The following is a 23692-nucleotide window of genomic DNA, read 5'->3' as shown; positions in this document are numbered from 1 at the left end:
GTCGGCTGTGAAAAGGCCACACGGAAAGGAAACTGCGACAGAAGCTGGGGTAGATTTATTTTTGTTGACATATGCCACAGGGAGGAGGTACTGTTCCGGGAGTTTCCCTCACTCCCCCTGGGTGAAATCAGGATCTCCAAGGGGTGCAACATCCAGATAGTATTCATGGCAGGCTGGGCAACTAGACTCAATAACCTCAACGACCCCCCGCATGCAAGGCCAGGTGCATGCTTGTGTGTGGATGTGTGCCACCCCCTGGCCGGACACCCCGGGATATGACATGCCCCTCCCCCCCCCCACTTCGCTCCCAACAGCCGAATGCGGTTCCTCTGTGACGGGCACCCAGGGCGTCCTGCTGTCACCCAACTACCCCGCGTACTACGGCAACAACCACGAGTGCATCTACTCCATTCAGACCCAACCAGGCAAGGGCATCCAGCTGAGGGCCAGGGACTTCCGACTGCAGGACGACGATCTGCTCAAGGTGATGCCGGGATTCGGCCAGCGGTGGGCGTCGGTCCCGATGTAGACAATGCGCAGTGAAGTGCCAGTAGGAGGACTACACTTTTACACTTGGGCGAAAAGCACTTGACTAAGCAGACATTGCACTGCGTGAAACTGTCAGCCATGTGAAATGCTTGCGGTAAATAGATGTAATGTAAGGATTTTGAGGTTAAGTGCGGCACTGTTTTTGTACACGGTTACTACAGGTGGTGGAGTGTTTAATGCAGCTGAACAGTTGACAGTCATTGCAGGAACTGAGATGTAGGGAGGAAGAAAGTAAAGGCGGAACATTGACATAATCATGGAAAGTCCAAAGTCGTTGAGCAGCGCTGCACGGAACGAGCGCGATGTTGTGGACGATATTAACACATTTTAATTTTTCGGCGATCCCTTTTTGCCCCCCTTCTTTGCATTAGCTGAGCCTTAGTGGCTTTGCGTGTGTTTGTGCCCCACAGGTGTACGACGGCAACAGCAACACCGCTCGCCTGCTGGGCACCTTCACGGGCACGGAGCTGCAGGAGGTCACGCTGAACAGCACGTCCAGCTCCATGTGGCTCGAGTTCATCAGCAACGCGGAGAACACCAGCAAGGGCTTCGAGCTGCACTACACCAGTGAGTCATCCTGTATTCACACCGGTGGGCAGTCAGTGACCCTTTGGGTGTCCGAATAATTAGCATACGCTTCCTTTTCCCAACATCCATTAAATAACCCGGCGCTCTCATCCTCTCCGTAATGTGAACCATTACAAGTGAGAGTTTCCATCGACTGACATCAAGTGTGCGGTCAAAACATCGCTTCGCTAACAACTCGGGCTTCCTCCTTAATCCGTTGAGCTCGTTCCGAAACCCGCAACATCACACGCAGCTTCCCATCAGTGGCACCAGGTGTGAGCTCTCACACTCCTTCCTAATAAGAGCAGGTGTGAGACGCGGCGGCCTGTTGGCGGAGTGTCTCGGAGCAGACCACGAGAGGGAGGAGCTGAGGCTTAAAAATATCCGTACCGTCTATTAGTTAAGGAGAGGATTTAAACCATTATATGGAAATGATGCACCTGTAAATCAGCAAAGCTGCAGCGTAAACAGTTTGAAACCCCTGCGCGTTGGGGACGTTACATAATGAGAAGCGGAAACCATTTCCCTTTACAAGAGTTGCACAACTCATTAAAGGTCAAAGAGTAGTGTTTTTTATTTCAGATTTATTCCCCACTTTATGTGTTAATTACCCAGATAAATCAGGCAGGTATTAACATAATGACAACTCCCCATCTATACTCCTGAAATCAGGAACCATAAACAGTCACATAAATCTAGATAATGTTCTGAAGTAGCAAAAGAGGAAGTACAACTCTTCATTAAAACACAAAGCCAGGGGGAGATATTCAGGACGCCAGACTCATAACCTCAGGCACCACATACAGTAGGTGGAAAATATGCTAATGCAACGATGCTGCACGTAAAACACTGGCTACGTGCATTTTAATATATGTAAATGTACACAATATCATGCTTGCAAGCATGTATACATTTGTATTTGGTTTAATGTTTATGCAAATTCAACAATTATATGCACATGTTCCGCTGGTGGTGCAGCGGGTTTGGCCGGGTCCCGCGCTCCGGCAGGTCCGAGGTTCGAGTCCCGCTTGGGATGCCTTGCGATGGACTGGCTTCCCGTCCTGGGTGTGTCCCATCCCGCTCCAGCCTTGCACCCTGTGTTGTCGGGTTAGGCTCCGGCTTGCCGCATCCGCTCTCGAGACAAGCGGTTTCAGAGAGTGTGTGTGTGATATTCTGACCATCTGCAAGAAAAAAAGTAACTTTTTAATAATGTACTGCCTGCAGTTACAGGTGTATGTGCCCTGGAAAAATTGCCAATATTTGGAACTATGTAGCTGCCAAAATAATCTATGGAACATCAAGCCCAGTTATTTTAATATTAAATTTTAGCCGTTTAATTTTTACACGTCGTACTGCTCTTGCGTTTGCATTGCGTATATGCGGCCGATGGACACACGTTGTGTTTGCAGAGTAGCGGGAACATTGAGAACCCCCGTGATCCTCTTCCTTCCATCGTCCTCCTCAGGCTTCGAGCTGCTCAAGTGCGAAGACCCCGGGATGCCCCAGTTTGGCTACAAGAAGGAGGACCGCGGTCACTTCGCCGGCAGCACTGTGTCGTACAGCTGCAACCCGGGCTACACCCTCAAGGGTTCCGAGGTGCTCACCTGCCTGCGAGGAGAGAGGAGGGCCTGGGACAGCCCACTACCCTTGTGTGTGGGTAAGAGTCCTATCAGCCCGGCCGACAACAACAGGGGATCTAACCTGCCTACGGAGTGCCAGCTGGAGATGGTGCCAATTTCACACACACACAAATACACACACACTGTCCCAGATCTGCCCACTCCCACCCACATCCTCCGAGTGAAGCCCCTTTGTGTCCAGCCTCTGCCAATTCCCTCTGTTTCCGGATCTGTGTCGAGTTGCGCGGCCCAGTAATTAAAGCGTTGTTCTCCCTCCTCCGCACTCCACTATTTACGCAAAGTACAGCACACAGCTCAAAGTTCCTAATTTTTTCTTTTTTTTTAATAAATAAGTCACAAAGCTGGATATTTACTCAAGTGTTTCTATGGAGATGCCTCACTAAAGCTTTCCTCTTTGGGCTCGAACCTGTGGCCTGCTGGTTTTAAGGACGTCGTACCCTTCAGGCTCGATAGCTTGATTTTTTTTTTTTTTTTTTCCACCCCCCCGAGGTGTCATTACTCTTCATTGTCAGCACAGCAGAAAACTCGCTTGCTTTTCTGAAGCAAGAAGTCGACCATGATTTCTAGCAAGGCGTTCCAAACTCACGCCAGTCCGGGGCTTTCAGGGCAACTTAATTTAACGTAATTTACTTTTTTATGATGAAGAGGGTGATGCAAATCAGTGCGTGTTGTGTCTGAAACGCCCCTCCCGGCACGCACGCCCCGTGGCGAAAGGCCCTAATGCGGTTTCAGGACTTTCGGAGCGGGTCATCTCTGAAGTCGAAGGAGATGGGTCTGTTTCGCGTTGATTTATAACCCTGCTGTCCGCGGTCTGGGAACATTTGTCTGATAGGAGCTTGCTGAAGGAGTGGAGGGAAAAAAAAGAGACAAAGAAAAAATAAACCTGCAAAAAAAGATTAATTTGATCAAAGCTATACTGGACATTTGATATATGCTTTCACTTTCAAACTTTTTTTTTTTTCCTCTGCAGTGTTTTTGTACCTTTGAAAGTCAAAAAGAGCTGCGGATTATGTTAGTCCCTGACTGTTTATTTTGTTTATTATGAAGACCTTTTGTTCTATCTATCTATCTATCTATCTATCTATCTATCTATCCATCAATCCATCCATCCAGTTTAAGTTATCGCTTTGTCCTGAGTGATTACAAAAGGCTGGGGTCATACACCCTGGACAGTTAATGCCAATCGATCGCAGGGTAGCCACACACACAGGAGAATTTTTCACCTGAACTGTATGTATATGGAGTGTGGGAGGAAACAGGAGCAGCCGGAGAAAAGCCACACATTCACATACACGAGAACATGCAAACTCCACAGATGCTGAGTAGAGATTGAACCTATGTTCCTCGCACCACCCAGGCAGGGTAAGGCAGTGACCCTTACTCGTCGCACTGCTGTGCACCCCCCCTTTATTCATTTATTTATTTATTTCTGCCTTAACAGGCACCCTGGTCAGACCTGCCATGCTTATTGTGGCTAGAATGTATAATTGATGAGACGTGTGTCGTGCCAGCAAAATTTGTAAACACGTTGGAAGTGCGGAATCCATCTCCCCGGTATCAAAGTGTGCCTTTTCCCTCTGATCCCAGCTTTCTGAGGTCCAGCATTAATGTTAAACAAATGGATCGGGAACAAACGGGAGAATCTCGGATTAAAATTTCACGGATAGGCAAAAAGCACCATGCTTTGTTCCTCTTCTTGCCAATCTGCCAAGGCTGTACTGTGTGAGAGATGTACGGTTTGAGCACACACTTGCTCCGAGTCATTTTGGATGATGGTGTTGGAGGGCTACTGGGATGGGTTTGCAGGGATGTAATGAATCTCTGTTTCGGTGGCATTTTGTCGCAGGGACAAGGTCAACGGCTACGTATCCGTCTCCATTTGTCAACAGTAGGGGTGTGTGTGATGGGGAGGTGAACGAGGATGAGGCAGTAGGATGAAAGAAGACCCTCGGGGTCTACGGTGCTCCAGCAAGAGCCACGCCCATCCTGCTGTCCACCATTGTCCTTCAGTCATCAGCGGCCTCAGTCATCGTTCCACATGGCCTACGGCCTATCACATGGACGTGCCATGGATAAAAATCTGCCTGAATAGTTCCGAAGGAGAGGTTTAAAATGATGTCAAAATGAGACTCCCACATATTGGTGCGCACCTACAAAAAGAGGGAAAAAACCATTACAAATGAAATTATTTAACTGATGAAAGAACAATTTGAAATCCACAGGGACTTCATCATTCCTGTTTGTAATGGAACACTTTTGAAAAAGCCCAGCGCGGATCTGACATTTGATTCAAAGATCGCCCTGTACCCTGATTTTTTAATACCATTTCGAAAATACTAGCTATTAACTTTGCCTTATCACTTTTTTGAGCAATTTTGACGTAGTAGGAGCAGATTAACACTCCAGTTAAACGGCTAGAAGGTGGGATGAAAGTTTGGTTCAGAGGCGTTTGAGGCTATGGGGTCTTGTGGACCACTTTGTGTATGAGGGTGTGTGCATGTGTGTGTGAATCCATGTGAATGGGCCCCACCTGGGTCCCGGTCCAGCTGGTGTTGCTCAAAGGGAGCTCGCTGTCTACCGATCTGTGAAACGAAGCCTGTCAGTTGTGCCACCCCGAGTGGTGTGGGGAGCAGTTGATTCTTCCCTTGGGATGTGGCAGCGCTGTGACACCGCGTGGCGGGGGGTGGGATAGAGACGAATCACCATCCGCACGCTGTGAATATTACTTTGGCTGTAAGTGCAGCATTTAGAGGCCGAGATAAGTGTGCACCTTGGGATTTCTCGGTCCGTGCACTCAATAACGTTCCTACAGCAACAATAACTCGACGTCCCGCTGTTCTCATTGATTTCTGCGATAGCAGCAGAATGCACGGTAATGTGATGATGGAAAGGCAGCAGTTGGTTCTGATATGATTTTTATTTCGCAGCAAACCGCTACCTCTTTGTTCATCTGCATCTGTGTCTCACCCTCCCTAGCCGAGTGTGGGGGGGTCATCAAGGACGAGCCCACGGGGCGGATCCTCTCCCCCGGGTATCCGGCACCTTACGACCACAACCTGCACTGCGTGTGGACCATCGAGGCTGCACCGGGGAGCACCATTGGGTTAGTAACAATCTTGCATGTTATTATTACTATTTTTTAATCTATTTTTTAATTTATTTTTTTTTTTTTGGGGGGCTGATTCCTCCCCTTGCAAAGTCTCTTTGAAACTCATTTTGTTCATAACTTCAAAGGCACTTTAACCACTCATGCACATAATACACACTTCTAGATACATAAAAATTAAAAATTACTTTAAAATGACTGAAAATAAAAACATAATTTCCACAAATTATTCATTCTACTTAATTGCCATTTCATCCCATAAACATGTGCAGCGCCCCTCATCTTGTTATATAACAGCGATGCTCAAGAACACCAGGCACAAGCTGCGAACAATGTGGAAGTGAGTTGAATTAGGTGGCCTCACGCTCCTGTTTTCTAACGGTGCTCTTTACTGCCATCTGTCCACATGGCAGGTAAACACAGCCTGCATTTATTGCACTTCGAACAAAAATTGTAGAGAACAGATAAATAAAGAGAATGCAGTGGAATAATACCGTACTGGAGAATGTTTGTCTCTTCAAACATTTGTAATTCTACAGTTTGTGACATGAGGGGTCAGTGTTTAATTATGCTGAACAGCAAGAGAATGTATTTATTTTATCATAGTTCCAATTAGGACAAAGCATTTATGGAAATCTGGTATGCACCTTAAATTGTCCTCTGTTTTTACAACAGTACTCTTTTATACCCTGCTTTATTCAGAGTTGCAGTTCATCTGCGTGTGGAGCGCAACCACCTGTTCAAATTCTGAATAGCGGTGATATCGGCCCTCCGGGGACCGGAAACTCGATTTCCACAACTGCTACGTGACCAGCTGCTTCCGTCTACTTTTACCGTGTGTGCTTTTTTAAAAGCTCATTGCTGAAGAAGAACAATTGTACCTGTTTATTTACTTACCGATTTCATGGCAGAAACCACTGTGAAACCATAACCGCAGAGTCCACTTTTTGAATGAGCGCTTTGTCGTTGCCGCGGTGCGGACTCGATTCTCACCGCATTTATGTGTCTTTTGTACTTTTTCGAAAATTTTATTTCATTTTTTCTCTCTGTGCAAACAGCTGCGGAAGGTGTTCGGCTTTGTGAAAAGGCAGCACTGTTTGAAACGTCAACGAATCCTTAGGCGCTGACAATGAAATCGGAATTGCACACCGTTTTTCTCCGGCGCGGAAAAAGTAAAAATGCAACTGTTGTAGAAAGCAAATGTTTTTCTCGTTGCTGTTAACGATGGGGGGAGGCTCGCGATGCTGTCTCTCGGGGTCAAGAGGAATGATATCTTTGAGAGGTTTAGACGCAGAAATGTCGCGGCACAGAAGCCAAATTGTGTGCCTGTCTCGTCAAACTGACTTTGTTTGTTTGTTTGCTTCTTTTCTCTCCTTTATGATAAGTCTGGACTACAACGGCTCAACATGCAGCATTAATATCAGAAGCTTTAACCAAACATTAGGTGTTTCACATAATCAATATTCAACGTATGTGAAGAGGCTTGAGAGCAACACAGACAATTTCTATCAAGTACTCAAGATTCATAGTGCACAGTTTCCCATGATGCTTTAGTACAGTATCCTTCTGCAATCTCCCCTGGACTCAAGTGGATGGATAGACATTGTAGCTGGAAGAAAAGAACTAATGTGACTATTTGTCAAATAAACTAGAATTCGAGCAATCAATGGCTTGATGTAAAAGCACTGAATCCGCTGCACGCGTTAAGTACGTTGTTGAAGGACACAAGTTGAACCTGGGTCCGACATATTCCTTTCCTAATTTTAAGGTGATAAAAACCGAACGTGGAAAGCACTCTCGGTTTCAGAGGTTCAGAAGAGGGTTAGGAAGGAAGAGTGGAGGCAAGGAGAGCATCGATCTCTGCAGGGAAGGATTACTTTGAGGGCTCCTCGGTGTTCAACAGGTGCCGTAGGTGCGGGGCCGACGGGTGGAGGGCTGAGACGGCCTTCACAATGTGGACTGAGGTTAATTAAACCCCCTTTTTTCACCTCTTCCTCTCATCCCAAGTGCACACACCCCCAGAGTGAGGTTCGCATGTGTACTCCTTTGATCTCATCCGATGCAATGAATTATTGAAGATCGTTCGCAATGCGCTGGGCCCAGGTGGCCAGCGATCTTCGGCAAGGGCGAGCGAGGTGTAGGAAAGGTGGGGATGGTGCAAATACCGGGAGCTGTGTGAATGCCGGAGGACCATGTGACTGCCTGCCGGCGACGGCCTTTTTGGGCGCTTTGGATTAGCCATTCCGTAAACCTCATCCGCCAGGCAGCTTTGCGGCAAAACAGCCAGCTCATCCGCAGAGTTGCAGAAAAAGCTCCAGAATTAACATACCCCCCACCCCCACCCCCCACCCCCATCGCTGTGTTTATTCCAGGCCTATGTAAACAAGAGCCCGGATTTCCCCCCAGTAGTTCCGCCAAGATGCCAAAGCTCTGCTGCCGTTCCCTGTGAAGGAGACAATGGTAGATGGTGGCCGTGGACACTCAGCTCAGAAGACGGGCAACTTGGAGGACTTGGCTCCAAACACTATGCACATGTAGTCACTTAGTCATTCAGACACACTCATGCACAGGTGTGTGTACTTCCCGGACCCCAACACACTACCATGTTCTGGAATCGAGCTATGATCAGAGATCATTCCCACGGACCATGTGGTATGGATTTTCCAGGGCAGGAGCACCGGTCTGCCGAATCAGGATACAAGGGGCTCTTTGTTCAAACAAAGGTATATCAAGATGATAGTCAATAACAATGTCACCATGGACGGGTTGAGGAGAATGGCCATGGAACAAGCTCCGCCTCCTTGTCTGCTCTCTGCTGCTGTTTTAATCCCATCCATTTGCACTAGACCCCAAACCCTTAGTTTAATTGAACTCGCATGACAATGAAGGAAGTGCTGATGCATCATGGGTAGCCAGGTCTCCGATCAATGGTCACGCCCAGACCATCAGCAAATCTGAAATGTTATATGAAAAAAATGAGCTTGGGTTGAAAAACCACTAGACCTGTCTTGTGATAAGACACGTGAGCGAGCGAATCAATACGCTTATGCTCGGTGTTGCTTTGTCCGTAGAGAATACTTGACGTGGAATATTTTATTTCTCTATTCCACATTTCCGTTTGATCTGCTATGTTTGAAACACGGTTGCTGTAATCCTCACTAAACCAAGAAGCCTTAGGTAAGAACAGGTAGACATCTGTTTCCACTCGTCCCTGTGCAATTCTCCTCCGTTGTGGTGGAAGCTTTTGTACCCTGTTTCAGGGTATCTCACTCTCCCTTTGTTCATGTTATTATTTCTCTCTATCCGTGACACATTGGACCCTATTAAAACACCTCTTCTGTGTTCTCACCTTTCCTACCCTTGCGTTCAGTCGTCTTGAGTGTCCTGAGATGGGCGCGTCCCTCTTTTCTTCCTGTTTTCATTTCGTCGGCTTGTCCCTGGACTGCGGTGTCCCTCTGCGTTGCTGTGCCACCCATTCAAACCACACATGGGCCATTAGCAGTCCCAGTTGACCACCTGTTAGCAAGGGACCCTCTGTCTCAGCTCAGTGCCCCGCTGCGTCCTGGGAATTCCAGATGGGAGCCGTCAATGAAATCAAGAGGAGGACTTGCGCCATGCGTTAAAATGCGACCTGTGCTGCAAGGGACGGCATGGCAGACCAATGGAACTTTCCAGAAATAATGGCGCTCTTTCTCTACATTTCCACAGTTCATTGCATCACTGTAAGGACCCCCCCCGCCCACTTCTGTCTCCCAGTTGCACACTTTTGTGTTCTTTTCTTTGTGTCTTTTATATTTTTTTCTGTCCTTCTTAGCTTCAAACGGTGTGCCCCGGGCTCCAGTGGGGCTGAGCGCGATACAAGAAGCTTCATCTTTTTCTCTCCAGCAGTCTGAGGCTCTAACAGCATGCGCCAATCAGGCCTTGTCGAGATCATAGCTCCACCCATCCTCCTCCGCTCACCTACTGTTTAGAATGCTAATCCAACAACCATGTGCAACCCCCCACAGCCCCACCTGACCCTCGCTGCACCTCTCTCCCCATTCCGCTGAGGGTGACGGTGAGGGAGTCACGATCCTTTTGAAGCCATGTAGAGAACAGGGGTTGAGGGTGGAACACAAGGGAGGAGGATGAAACGAGAAAAGAGAAAGAGAAATGGGTGGATTAACTTGGTGTGCCTAAAGGGTGTGGGGGGGGGGGGGGCATAAATTGGGTGGGCTGACGTTCAGGATCAAATAACTGCTTAAGGACATGGGTTTGAGACAGTGAGATGAGCAACAGCACCGCACTGGTGCACGTCACACCGTCCTCCACCTGTTTATGTCATCTTCCTGCATTTCCCACATTCCCCACCTGAGCTGCTGATTCCCAGAGTAGTTGATCCAGGCTGGTTTGGGGGAAAATTTAGCATAGATTTAGAGACCTCCCCTTGTGATCAAAGGACCTGGGTTCAAATCCCCACTCTTGTTGTATTTCCCTTGATCAAGGTTCTTACCCTGAATTAATACAGTAAAGATTATTGAGCTGTATGTTTTTTTTTTTTTTTAAATTACTCACCCCTCCCCAGATTGACAAGTGTTGAAAAACTTTGTCAACTTACATGTCTTTTACAGAGGAAAAAACTTGTTGTTCCTCAGTAAAGTTATACTTGAGATATTCAAGCAGCACGACTAGATTTGAGTCCACCTCCCTGAGCATCTGTGACGCAGGTCCTTGTGAAAGTGAAATTAAGGCCCAATAATGTTTCATCTACCAACAAGTTATGGTTGCAAACATCCATAAAATGCAACTTGAGTTTTGAATGGATACCGATTGCTTTGGCATTTATTTGGCTTTCGTTTCTTCTCTCTCCACCTGATGGTAGTCAGTTGTGCCACCGTTACAAATCCTCCTTCCGTCTAATAAATCGTTTTGAATAGCGGACTATGTTGCCAGTTGTCCTTGCAAATAAATCACCAGCATGCTTTGTTTGTCAAGCCCTCCCTTGTAAGACAGAGGATTCCTCGCAGAGACGGCGCGTAGTGAGCAAGTGCCGACTGTCAGAAGCCTTTGTTGACAGAAAGAGAAAATAAAATAATAGCGGGGCTGTAGTGTTGGGACAAGTGACCCATGAGTAGGAGTACATGTCCGTCCATTACGCCAACGTAAGGTGATGTCATCCAGATGGGCAAAAAAGAATGTATTTAGTTGCTGACAGGAGGGAGATGATGCTGAATCTGCTGAGAACATCTGAACAAAACCCATGTTGAGCACCCGGGATCATTTGAAAGTCCAGTGTCCTCAAGGACACAGCATTGTAGGGAACAAATTGTGACGGTGTCAATCTCCAGAGAAAATCCAGTCTGATCTTGGACTGGGACTGTCCTTCTTTTGTGAGGAGGACCGTTAAATCTCGTCTCAGTACACTGGAACGTCATCAAGCAAACCCAGTTAGGTACGGAAGTTTGTTCATAACTTAATTTGTTTGTAACTGCAATATCGCTTTTACAAAGTCCAAAAAAAGGGTACATTTATTTATTTACTAGTTAGCTTGAGTGAAAACTTCAGGTTTAATTACAAAAAAATTGCAATTATTTATTTTAACCTTTAATCACTTGAAGCTGCATTAAAATTAAAACCAAATTAAATGACTACTAATAAAAATGTCTTCACAAGCTTGCATCCAGTGCTCAACGTTGACCTCTTTACAAATGTGTTTGACGTTGCACATTTTGTAATTGATGTTCAACAGCGATGAATACAAAAATAAGGTGTTTAGGAAAAGCTGCTGTTCTGTTGCAGTGTTTTTACCTGTTGCCTGAGTGTGTAAATACAGGTTGACATTCTGGAAAATAGGAACATTTATGCATTTTAGTTAATTTGTACAAATTAACTGAAAAAAGTCTGGATCTTTAAGGAAATTTGTAACCCTTTATAATACATGGAATCAGTGTTTATGGAATTAATTCCGATGTCTGTTTCCTTTCTGGGGTCATCCTGAACCTGTCTATCTCATCCCCAGACTCCACTTCCTGGTGTTTCACACTGAGGAGGTGCATGATGTTCTGCGCATCTGGGATGGCCCCCAGGAGGGTGGGGTCTTGCTGCGGGAGCTGAGCGGCTCAGTGCTGCCCCCCGACACCCACAGCACCTTCAACTCCATCACCCTGCAGTTCACCACCGACTTCTTCACCAGCAAGCAGGGCTTTGCCTTACAGTTCTCTGGTAAAGGTTGCCTCTGCCTAAATCATCTGGCTAAGTGTGTGTGTGTGTGTGTGTGTGTGTGTGAGGACAAATCTGAATTGCATCTTTACTGAAAAGCTCTTTTATCTCACTGTCTAAATAATAATTTTAAAGTTTTAAATGCAACTGTTGATGATTTTCCAAAAATAACCTGTAACGGTGTTGAGTAGTAATTCTATAAGAATAAAAACTTTTTAAAAAAATGTTTTAAACAAAGGGAAGTTCGTATAAAATTAATTGAATTAATTAATTAATTGATTAATTTCTTTATTTTTTTTTTTCTGTGAAAGTTAAATAAAGCTTTGTCTTTACTCACTCACTAACCCTAACCTTGTATCCTAAGGCAGGGGTGCTGTGGTCCGGAGTCTATCCTGGAAGCATAGGATTCATCCACATTTTATGCTAAAGAGGTTATGGGCTATTTCTGTTACTGTGTCTTAGCCTTGCTCCACCTTTTATAACTGATGCGCTTTCAGTTCCTCAGAATTTTGATTATAAAGATAGCAGACAGACCACATCACTGCATGACTCAGTTTAGACAAAAAAATAAATAAATTTGACCTGCCGTAGGATTCTGTCACAAGTGTCAGTGAACTGTCGAGCGAAAGCAGGACTGGGTCGCACACAGGGCACAACGTGTGGTTAAATTAAACCTGTTGAGCCGAGGTGTTGGGGAGAGGCCGTTGTGTAACCATGGCAACAGCCTCACCATCCCCCCACTGCTTCCTCATTCTATTCATAGAGTGTTCCAAATTCAAAAGCTCCACTCAAAAGCTTTGGCTTAGTGTTCGGAAGCTACGGTGAGGATCACAACACTCAGGTGCCCACTCTCCACCCCCTGTTATTTATTTATCCATTCATTTATTTATGAGCTTTTTCTCTGTGAGCTGGAACACAGCAGGAATCGGGCTGAGGCCTGGAACACAACTTGTTCTTGAGCATTTCAAAGAGACGCAAGGCCTCATCCTTTGTAGACCATCCAGCTCCGGTCCCCAAACCCTCCGCCGAAGGTCCGGTCCGGCTGCGTTTGTGGTTCTGATCTTCGGAGACTTCGCTTCGCTGTCCTGCCGCAGTCTCGGATTACTTTGAGCACCATTGAGCTGCTTGTTCTAACTATATCTTTATCCACCAGAGTCAAAGTGGAATTAGGACTCGTTATGAATTAATGCCGCTTTTCAGCTTTGAAAAATTAAATTAACTTGTGGTACACAGTTCCCCGTTGAGAACACAGAATCGTGCCTTGCGTTGTCCATGGTAATTGCTTTTTTAGAGAACCAGTTTAGTTAAAATGGTTAAAATGTAAAACAAATTAAATTTAGAGCAAAATTTTGCTGTAAACAAGCACAAATGAGTGGAATTAATTTAAATGACTTTTTAAACAATGACTCTCTCAGTTTGTCGGGATCAGATACAGGATCTTATTATTAGAAAGGTGCTGTAAAAACCTTTATTTATATATAACGCAGTTTACGCAAACAGTGGTTATATTTGCTCTAGTTTCCTCTTGCTATCCAAAAAAACGTGTTTCCAGTGAATTGGTGACTCTAAATTGACTCTAAAGTGTGGATGGGAGTTTGTGCTTGCCCTGTGATGAACTGGTATCCCATCCAGGGTGTACTCGGTGCCATGGGCTATGCTTCCAGGACAGGCTCTGAACCATGCAACCCTGCAGTGGGCAAGTGGTTATTCATGGTGGGCTGATGGATGAACTGTTTAAAGGTAGTGCATTTTATATGCCGTAAATGGAAAGAACTGGTCTTGGCTTTAGTGTGTAAATGTAACTACAAGATCTTCAGAGGACTGTGGATGTTCTCTGTCTCTGTTTTCCTTCTGCGGACACTTCCCGTGACAGCCTGTTCGTTCTGTATCCTTAGTGTCGACGGCCACTTCCTGTAACGATCCGGGCACCCCGACCAACGGCACTCGCAGCGGCGACAGCAGGGAGCCGGGAGATCACGTTCTGTTCCAGTGTGATCCTGGATATGTCCTTCAGGGGGCCAACAAGATCACGTGCACCGAAATCAATAATCGCTTTTTCTGGCAGCCTGACCCACCCACCTGCACAGGTGAAATCCTGCCCTTCTTCCTGTCCATCTCCCCACCCTTCTCTCTAGTCATCCAAGATCTTATCTGGCAGTAATAGCCTCTCATTTTGTCTGGAGTCTTATTCATGACACAAACTTGTTTGAATGTCCCTAATTATGCAATATCGCTTGCATTTCATCAAAATGTTGAAATTTCTCATGCATGAAAAGTGCCTGCATGTATCAACTCAGACTTTATTAAGAAGTAATTGTGAAGCTGAATGCTGCATATTGCGAAATTTTGGTTTGCGTTTTTGAAAATGCTTATGATTAACAGGAACTAGAACAGTGTAATTAAGAAGCCCATTTCGTTAGAGGCTCAGCTAATTAATTTGAAAGCTCAGCTCAACCACAGAAAACCACATCAGAGCCTCAACCAAGAGCTAGCAGACTTTCAGATTTGGACCACTCATGAGTGGGATCGCTACACGACCGGAAGGTGGAGGAGTGTAGTTCAGTGTCTGTCATCGATATGTGGAGGAGCTCAATGCAAGCTGGTATCTCTTCCTATTTTCCATTATAATCACATCTTTTGCCACTCCTTCCCACCGCAGCACCCTGCGGGGGCAACCTGACAAGTGCAAGTGGCCTGATCCTTTCCCCGGAATACCCCGAGCCATACCCTCATGGCCGCGAGTGTGACTGGACCGTGACCGTGACCCCTGACTACGTCATCGTCCTCACCTTCAATCAGTAAGAGAGCCTTGATTGCAACAAACTCCTAGTAGAGAGAAGTTAGTATGTTTTGTAGGGCTTTGATTTTGTTTTTAGATGGTAGACATGTTTCTGGTCGTATGTGAATGTGAAGCGTGATCTCTTTTTCATGTGAGACTGGGGCGTGTTGCATTTCAAGTTTCAAGTTTCAAGTTTATTGTCATAGTTACAAGTAATGTGTACAAGTATCATGAAATTCTTTTTGAATGCTTCTCCACAGACTATGGACAAGGACAAAGGCAATAGAAGTACTGCACAAAACAAAACAATAACAATGACAATGACAATGAGTAACGCTAATAACAATAAATAACGGTAGCAATAATAACAATAAATAACAGTAGTCAGTCATTTCTGACATGTTGTGGTGTTTTGCTCAATTAATAAATGTTGCTGGCGCCTTTTCAAAATGTGTTCAGAGATATATTTTAAAATGTTATTCTGAATTAGGTTCAGGTAGCAATGTATTAGTGTGAGAATTGTAAAGATTTTTTTTTCCTGGTTGGCAAATGTTATTGAGACTAGTGAATTGTTATTTTTGTTGAATGTACTCCTAGAGCCTGTATCATATTTTAGTTGTGTTTTGGTACTACAGCAATTGATGTGATTTTATCATTGTATTTGGCTTAGTAAAGGAAAAAATCTTGTAGGGCTTCAAGCCTTTTACAGTGATGCATCAAAGCACAGACTTGCATATTTCGAGATCATATTACCTGGAGGAAACACACTCTCATGTCACACCTCTCAAGATGTGTTGTGAATATATGGTCCCACTTGTAATGCTGTTCATCTGGCTGTGGTCCTCACTCCTAGGTTCAGCTTGGAGCCAAGCTACGACTTTCTGCATATCTATGATGGGCCGGACTCACTCAGTCCTTTGCTGGGTAGCTTTTACGGCACGGACGTCCCGGACCGGATCGAAAGCAGCTCCAACACGCTCTTCTTGGCATTCCGCAGTGACGCGTCACTAAGCAGCAATGGTTTCGTTCTTCAGTACACAGGTAGATTCCTCTCCAGGATAGAAGGACTCAGCGCACCCAGAGCATCAGTACAATATCAATGTGCAGAGTGTGGGCAGTGGCCGACATTACGCTGACTTTGTTTCCATGCAGTGTTGTGCAGGGTACAATTCGAAAGTATCTGACGTATAGAGCAGATCAGCTCAAATTTGTGTAAATGTTGGCATACTGTAAAATGTCTGCACACAAGAAGGCTGAATGTGCCGGAGCTTGTTTGTTTTTCAATTTGCAGTGTAGCTTACCCTACCTAGTTGTTGATCTATGACTCTGCAAACTGTGCATTATAAAATAAATAATACTGCATAAATCAGAACACGTTCTCAGAGTCCATTAGGTAGCGGCGTGCTGTCCGTTGCAAGAGTGTCGCGTAAAGAACAAATGTCTGGTTGTTGTCTCAGGTTCGTTTAGCGAGTTTGACCAAAATGTGGCAGCCAACTCCTCAGCTTCTCATCAGTGACGCAGAGTCAAATTACGCGAAGCGAATAGGAATTGAGATGATCGAGGTCTTGCAATAAAGATTAGGCTGCCTGCGAACCAGTCCACACTGACACAGGCGATTTGGCCCGACTAATAGTGAAGCAAGGGAATCTGGGACTTTGCCAGATTACTTTTTCTTTTTAAGGGCAAACGGTTTGCCTGAAGTTGTGCCCTCCAATTCCCCGTCCCTTGTCTCTGGGTGTAATGTCTTTTATTAATGCTAGCCGTCTGGATGGCCAGCTGTCTCTCAGAGCGTTTTACTGGAGGAGCAGGAAGCAGGATTCTTGCAGTTAGACTGCTACAAAATTGTTAAAAATAGCTGGAGAACAACAGAAATAATATCCATCAGAATTTCTTTGGGACTCATATCTACACTGTCGTTTTGTGACTTAGCTGCTGGAGAGCTGGCACCCCTTTCCATATCGCTTTAAAGCACTTGGTGTGATGGAGCTGTTTACAAAATAGTAACTAGGGGGCCATCTGTGGGCGAAGTCCTGACAGAAGGCCAAACGTTAGAACGTTTGACCATAAGATATCCCCCACCCCCCGACTCTGCCACCTTCAATCCCCACGCACCACTGCCTTACCAAAGCTGCGGAGCCCATTCAGGTCTTCTGCCTGTAATTAATCATCCTTGTCACCTCCTCTAATGCTAATTAGGGAAAGGTTGGCCAGGTGTGACTTAATGTCATCTGTTTAGTTTGCTGTGCTTGTGTGTGTGTGTGTGTGTGTGTGTGTGTGTGAGTGCGTGTGTCTGTCTGTTTCTCATTTTTTAAGAGCAGTAAGTAGATTGTGGGGTCAGTTTGATCATTCCACTGAGGTATGAAGGACATGAATCAGACAGGATGTTAGTCCAGTGCAAGGTGGAGGGAGGGTGAACGAGGGACTGAGACAGGAGCGGGCAAAAAGGAGGGTCGTCCTGGGGTCTCGGAGCTTCTGAGCTTTCGCGAAACATGCCATCTGCTCAGTTGCACAGCCTTCCTGGACCTCCAAGCTGGTGGTATCCCCAGTCGTCCCCAGAATCTCAGTACAGTACGACAGTATATCCCAGCTTCATTAGCTTCGTCACTGAGGCATACAGACCAGACCAGGCCTGGCCTAGGAGCACAGCCTTTTGAGTCCATGCTTGGCAGCCTCAACAGCATTCTTATTTAACCCACGATTAGCCTAGTAATTGTCTCAGGGGCGCTCTTTGAATCTGCATTATTATATTTATGGTTATTACAAATATTTATTGTAGTTTCAGTTTTGTTTTTTTTTCTTCTTACCGTGCCTTCGACTGCCCTCTTCAGTGGATTTTATTCAGTGGTTTATTTGTTGAAATCACGTACTAAAAATCTAATTTCCTCTCTTAGAATCTTATCTTTGTGTTTGTGTAAGTAATGCTAATTACAGGTATAGGGGAGAAAGGAAATAAGTAATAATATCAGTGCTTATTACTGGAGCTTGAGATAGCAGTATGAATTTCGAAGCAGGCATGAGCGATGGTCACCAGCCAGCAGATCTACCACGTACCCAACGAGAAGCCAAATATGAACACCAAGTGCTAACACACACACTTCAAAGGGGAGCTAGAATGACCAGATCTCTTCCTGAAACATTGTCCAAACCAAGACCTCACATCTACAGAGGCTCAGACATATCTCGTTCACCCATCCTCAACCCTTAAATCCCGATACTATGTGCTTCATCATGTTGTCAATCATCACCCATCTCTGCATAGAGAACCCAAGGGAATCGTGCTTCGAACCAGGCCCGGTCCAGAATGGAACCCGAGTCGGTACTGAGCTCAAGCTGGGGTCCATCATCACCTTCTACTGCGACAGTGGCTATGTCATCGAGGGTGACTCCGCTCTCACCTGTATCATGGGGGGCGACAGCAAACCCGTTTGGAACAGGCCGCGACCAAGATGCGTAGGTACGAAATCCTGGTGAAAGCACAGTGCGGTAACTCCGTTTCTTTTTTTTTTTTTTTAAAAAGCGGTGTGTTTTGTTCACACCTCTGCAGGGGGTCGGAATGTCTTTGTCTGAGAGAACGTATGCAAAACTCATCCTCACAGCGAGGGTCTGAAAACCCGACAATTTTCCATCCAGAAACACTCAGTACTTCATCTATAACGGTCACAAACCAGACAATAAATTTAATTTGGGACTGGAGACAAACATGAAGAAGACAAAGTGGTTACTTAAGTTTCTCTCTGTTATTTTTTCCCTCTTTCAGCTCCATGTGGGGGGCAGTATTCTGGAATGGAGGGGGTGGTGCTTTCCCCTGGTTATCCTGGTAACTACACGAGTGGGAGGACCTGCCTGTACTCCGTTGTCGTACCAAAGGACTATGGTGAGGTTACAGAACAGAAGGAAAAAGTAGAAAAAACATCTCCATTGTTCCAAGCCACAGATTAAAGACATTTCAGCACATTTCAAGACTTTAGAAGTAGTTTAAACTGATGTTTGCTGTTGCTTTCACTCCCTGTTGATGTTTCACTTGTGTGGATCGTGAAGGGTAATGAGCAGGCACTCATCGAAGGATCTGCTTTACCATTTCTCTGTTCACCGGCATAGTCTCCAGCCTGACCGCTGGTCACCAGGGCCCGATCTGTGGCGCGCAAAGGTCATTCGGCCCATTTGTGAGGCCCACGAGGTCCGAAATGATGGGATTTGTCTGTGGCGCCTGATGTTGAATCATTTTGCCCCGAGACCGAGGTGCCCCATAAATGGAATAATGGAGCGGCTGTACAATGTTTGCCCATTGTGAGCCACAGAAGCACCTCTCACAAGGGTCATTTGGATGCACTTTCAGTATAAATGCGCACATAAGATGTACCAAAGAGTATTTGGTGTCTCATTGTCTTGTGTTTTTTGAAGTCTCTGTTGCCTTGCTGTTGGCTTGCCAGGCACCAGAGTTCAGTTGAAAATGGGAAAGTGTGACTGAGGCTTCCAACTCACTGGAACCTGTTTCCTCTCATTGGTCTGCAGTGGTATTTGGGCAGTTTGCCTTCTTCCAGACGGCCCTCAATGATGTGGTGGAGGTCTATGATGGGGCCACCCAGCATTCCCGTGTGCTCAGCTCACTTTCCGGGGCACACACAGGTGAGAGGGGTGCAGTGGGTGAAGGGGAGAGTCGTGTGGAGACATACCCTTGTGGTGCATGCTCAGCTGTGTTCTTCCTTTAGATAGTTTGAAATAGGCACCGGTTCTATGACATTAGAAATCCATGAAGTCCAACCTTAACAACTATAATAACTTTACCAGTCTTTTCCCTGAACTTACTCCGTCAAAACATTGAAATAAGCTAAATTATTTCATGTATAATATTTATCTATTAGGAATGTTTGTGATATGCATAGAAAGAGATTCTTGATGCATTATTCGCTGGAGATTTTAAGTCATCCAGCTATCATGCTTTTTTCGTTCTGACTCTGTGGTGTGCCACACTGATAAGAAAAGTATTCTCAGAGAGAATGATATTGACAGATTGGTCATATTTACCCATCTCATTAGCTGAGCTGCTTCTCCTTACATGGTTCTATGTCTCATCTGGTCACATGGTAAGGCTAACTGTAATTGACGTCGTCATAGCCGCAGCTGTGTATTCAATCGTCATTTACTAAATTAATTCCATAAATAATTCAGCTGCTCAGTGCTTTTGGACTTCGTGCAACTTTGGAGCCAAGAGTGATGATGAATTGGCCAGGTTTTACAACAACATACAGTAACAAGTTGTAAACATGCCGCACATTTAAGGATTTCATATAAAAGCTATACGCTACACGCTTTGAATATTGTATCGTTTACCGCTTTCCATGTTGTACTTGTAGACTGCTGCGTAATTAAAAGCGAAACAGAAGACAGAAAGTAATAATGTTAAAGGACCCTTAAAGGTGTAAAGCAACAACTAGCTGGCATCTCAGTGATAAAGTGATAATGCCAATCATGCTGCAATGGAATAAAATCATTGCCATAGAATGTAAGAGTGATATGCCCACATACGAGGTGTTTCCATAGATACGCCAATACATCTGTCTCCTTCCGTCTCTTTAGTTTGATACAAGGCAGCTGGTGCTGGATCCCAGTTATTTCTGACTTTTTCTTTGTGAGAAAGCCTGCTGGAAAACCTGTGTGGTACAGTGAGGAGTTAAAAAGGAGAGCAGAGACAATAGGTTTCTGAGGTCTGAGAAGCTCTGGATGATACCCACGGGTCAAAGTTTGGATTTAATTTTAGCCGAGGATTGGATGTTGTCAGACACTAATGAATTGGCGGAGAGCGTGCCGGCCCTGCTGGAGATTACTGTCTGTCACGATCGCAGCTCTACGAACGCTCTCTAATGACCAAGAGTAGGGGACCAGTGGGTATACCCCCACAGCCGTGTTGATGCAGAAATCGAGAAGCAGTTCACCACCCACTCCAGGCCTGAAGAGACCCTGGTTAGTTTGCTTTAGTCCACAAGGCTTTCAGCTTATTGATGAAGTTGGTCAGGTTCCCACTTTGAGAACTTCCTTCGCTGGAGTGCTGGTGGGTGGTGGAAAGTTGCAAAAAGAGGGACTTAACCAAAAGAAAGCATGGCCTTAAGCACTCACTCAGCGTACTCTGCCAGGTAGGTGAAGGATGGCAAAAATAACCCACGTGATTTTTTTTTTTTCCCCATTTCATGGTGAATACAACATCTCCACTGCTCTTTTCTGGTTTGACTGGTGGGCATTGGTGTGTGGTATCAACAGTATTCCCACAGTCTCGTGTGCATTAACTGTAATTAAAAAGAGGAACCGATCCTTATTTCTCAACCAAAGAACACTTTTGGGACGGTAGCAAAGAGACAGTTCTGAACTAACAAAATAAATAGCTAGGCATTATGGGATACCTGTCAGTAAAACCAGTTTGGTTTTGTTGTTTTGAAAGGCGGGAGGTTCCAGGAGGTAACATCAAGGGTAATCAAATATGCAAAAAAGAACTACTAAAATGTGCATCGGTGCCAAGAACCTGGCAGCCAGCCAGATGCAAATATGTGGAGCTAAAAAGCCATAATTGACAGCAGTAAACACTTTGAATGTTTTGAGTTGCTCTTTGAAGGAAACCAATCCTGTCACATTACATGACATTCTGCAGACACGGTTTTCGAAGGTCATGCTTATTGTTGAAAGCTGACATTTTCACACTGGGTTTTTGGAAACCTTTATTCCATGGCATTAAGAGTCGTTTTTCCTGCGTAAGCTCTTTTGTGCCTGACTAGTCATGATTGTGTAAGCCATTAGGTCGGCTCACTCTTCACAGGTTCTTTCTGCAAGTTCTGTACCGGTCCACCTCGCTAGCCTCCTTGATGTTATCTCATTGCCGTCTGAGGGGCAGCTTCCAAAAAAATTGATCTTGGTACCAATATAAATTCTTTCTTGATTACAAAGACCTCTTCTAGACTGATGGTTTTATGGTATGGAGTCCCTTCGTACCTTCCAAGACATTTGCTTGCACTTCTTCGTCTTTGGAGATCCTGTAAAAACTCCCTCCCTCTCTCATGTTCTCATCCCCTTCCCTGCAGGCGAGTCCTTGCCGCTAGCCACCTCGAACCAAATCCTTATTCGCTTTAATTCCAAGGGCCAGGCCACATCCAAAGGCTTCCACTTGGTGTATCAAGGTAAGGGAGGCCACCCCACAGTTGACCATGGTCTCGACTTGCTACACTTTGTAGGGCTGATGATTGTGGCTTGGAGTATTTCACCCATGGTTTTCTGCTTTCGTCCTCAGCTGTTCCACGGACCAGCGCCACCCAGTGCAGCTCGGTCCCTGAACCGCGACACGGCAGGCGGGTGGGAAACAGCTTCTCAGTGGGTGCCGTTGTCCGCTTCGAGTGTGGCCCAGGCTATGTTCTGGAAGGTGCCAGCGCTATCGAATGCCTGACTGTGCCCAACGCACTGGCGCAGTGGAACAGCACAGTTCCGAGCTGCGTAGGTATGGCAATGCTGCTGCAGTCTCACCGACTCCATCTGGCCCGTTTCTTTCACGAAAAGACAGAGACCCAACGAAAGACCTCCACAATACACAATATCCATTGCTTTGAGGATTTCTCATTTTAATTCTGATTCGCTGATGCATGAAGGCCATTTTTGAATATGTACCAGAAGTACATTGATGCTAAGGGCCAGTGCCCTCTGGTTTGAGCCCATTTCTGTGTGTTTCACCTCCTGCTGCCACACAAATGGTTGATTTCCCCATCGACCCCCCAGGTCTAACAAGGCAGGTGTGCACATGCAGACCTATGTTCACGACTGAGTGCCCTGTGCAGGTGATGTATGTTGCCATGGGTCATGAGCACACTCGCCCACGCAGACCGCCAGATGGTGCAACCGCTGCACACCTGCGCAATTCTGTGCGGTCGCCAAATTTGGAGCCGAGTTGGCAGGAAAATGTACAAAGTGTCCATTGTGCCTGGTCTTCTCTTCATCTGCTCTCTGTCTTCCTGTCCTGTTCCTCCACTATCCACTGTAGTCCCATGTGGTGGGAATCTGACCCAGCGGACTGGAACCATCCTGTCCCCAGGCTTTCCTGAGCCTTACCTCAACAGCCTGAACTGTGTGTGGAAGATCACGGTGCCAGAGGGTTCTGGCATTCAGGTAATACAACTAGCACCCACTCTGCATCGGTGTTATGTGCAGGTATAGATCAACTGTCAGTAGAAAGCCTGTAGATGTGAGACAGCCACTAACTGGAAGCTAGTTAGTCAGTTATAAGGGCAGTAGGTTGAGTAGTATTGCCTTGCAAACGAAGGTCCCAGATTCAAAACCTCACTCTGACTGTATTACCTTTGATCAACTACTTACCCTGAACTAATACTGTAAAAATTATGCAGCTGTATAAATAAGTAAATTAGGGTATGGATTTCAGTTGGTAGAAAACTGGTTAGTGCTGCCACCATTGGACCCAAAGTATACAGGTTTGCTTTTCACCTCCTGCTGTAGTACCATTGAGCAAGGTACTTACCCTTAATTGCTCCAATGCACAGCGGAAAAATGGGTGAATAACTGTAAGTACGTTAACATTATAAGTTGCTTTGGAGAAAAGTGTCAGCTAAATAAATAAATGTAATTCAATGAATGGGCCATTGAGTCAAGATTAAGTCATGCTGACCTCTCGCGTGGTTTCTAAGGCAAGGGAGGAACGCAAGTGCTTAGCAAGTGCCTTCTATTGTGCATGCGGGGGGTGCAAACACAGGGAGAAACATGAAAACTCTACACAACCTGAGCTGCACTCGATCCCCGTGCAACTCAGGAAATGTGAGGCATTGGCTTTACCCACTGTGTCCCCAAATCAGTGTATGCATAAACAGA

At 45.7% G+C, this 23692-nt stretch overlaps 1 protein-coding gene across 2 annotated transcripts in view; it reads left to right on the top strand.

The window, feature by feature from the left end:
• Positions 1-23692, top strand: part of csmd2 (CUB and Sushi multiple domains 2) — a 246732-nt gene that overhangs the window by 166599 nt on the left and 56441 nt on the right. For both annotated transcript variants that reach the window (XM_029248162.1, XM_029248161.1), the window contains exons 22-35: positions 315-484; positions 960-1116; positions 2582-2773; positions 5733-5859; positions 11861-12063; positions 13956-14147; positions 14720-14858; positions 15693-15880; positions 18099-18293; positions 18597-18713; positions 19352-19465; positions 21907-22002; positions 22113-22316; positions 22854-22978. In XM_029248162.1, coding sequence (XP_029103995.1) covers positions 315-484; positions 960-1116; positions 2582-2773; positions 5733-5859; positions 11861-12063; positions 13956-14147; positions 14720-14858; positions 15693-15880; positions 18099-18293; positions 18597-18713; positions 19352-19465; positions 21907-22002; positions 22113-22316; positions 22854-22978 — 2219 coding nt within the window. The remainder of the gene's footprint in view (positions 1-314; positions 485-959; positions 1117-2581; positions 2774-5732; positions 5860-11860; positions 12064-13955; positions 14148-14719; positions 14859-15692; positions 15881-18098; positions 18294-18596; positions 18714-19351; positions 19466-21906; positions 22003-22112; positions 22317-22853; positions 22979-23692) is intronic.

Source organism: Scleropages formosus, chromosome 23, assembly GCF_900964775.1.
Source record: "Scleropages formosus chromosome 23, fSclFor1.1, whole genome shotgun sequence".
Lineage (NCBI taxonomy): Eukaryota > Metazoa > Chordata > Actinopteri > Osteoglossiformes > Osteoglossidae > Scleropages > Scleropages formosus.
The sequence above is the reverse complement of the archived record's forward strand: the minus strand, read 5'-3'. Positions and strand labels throughout refer to the sequence as shown.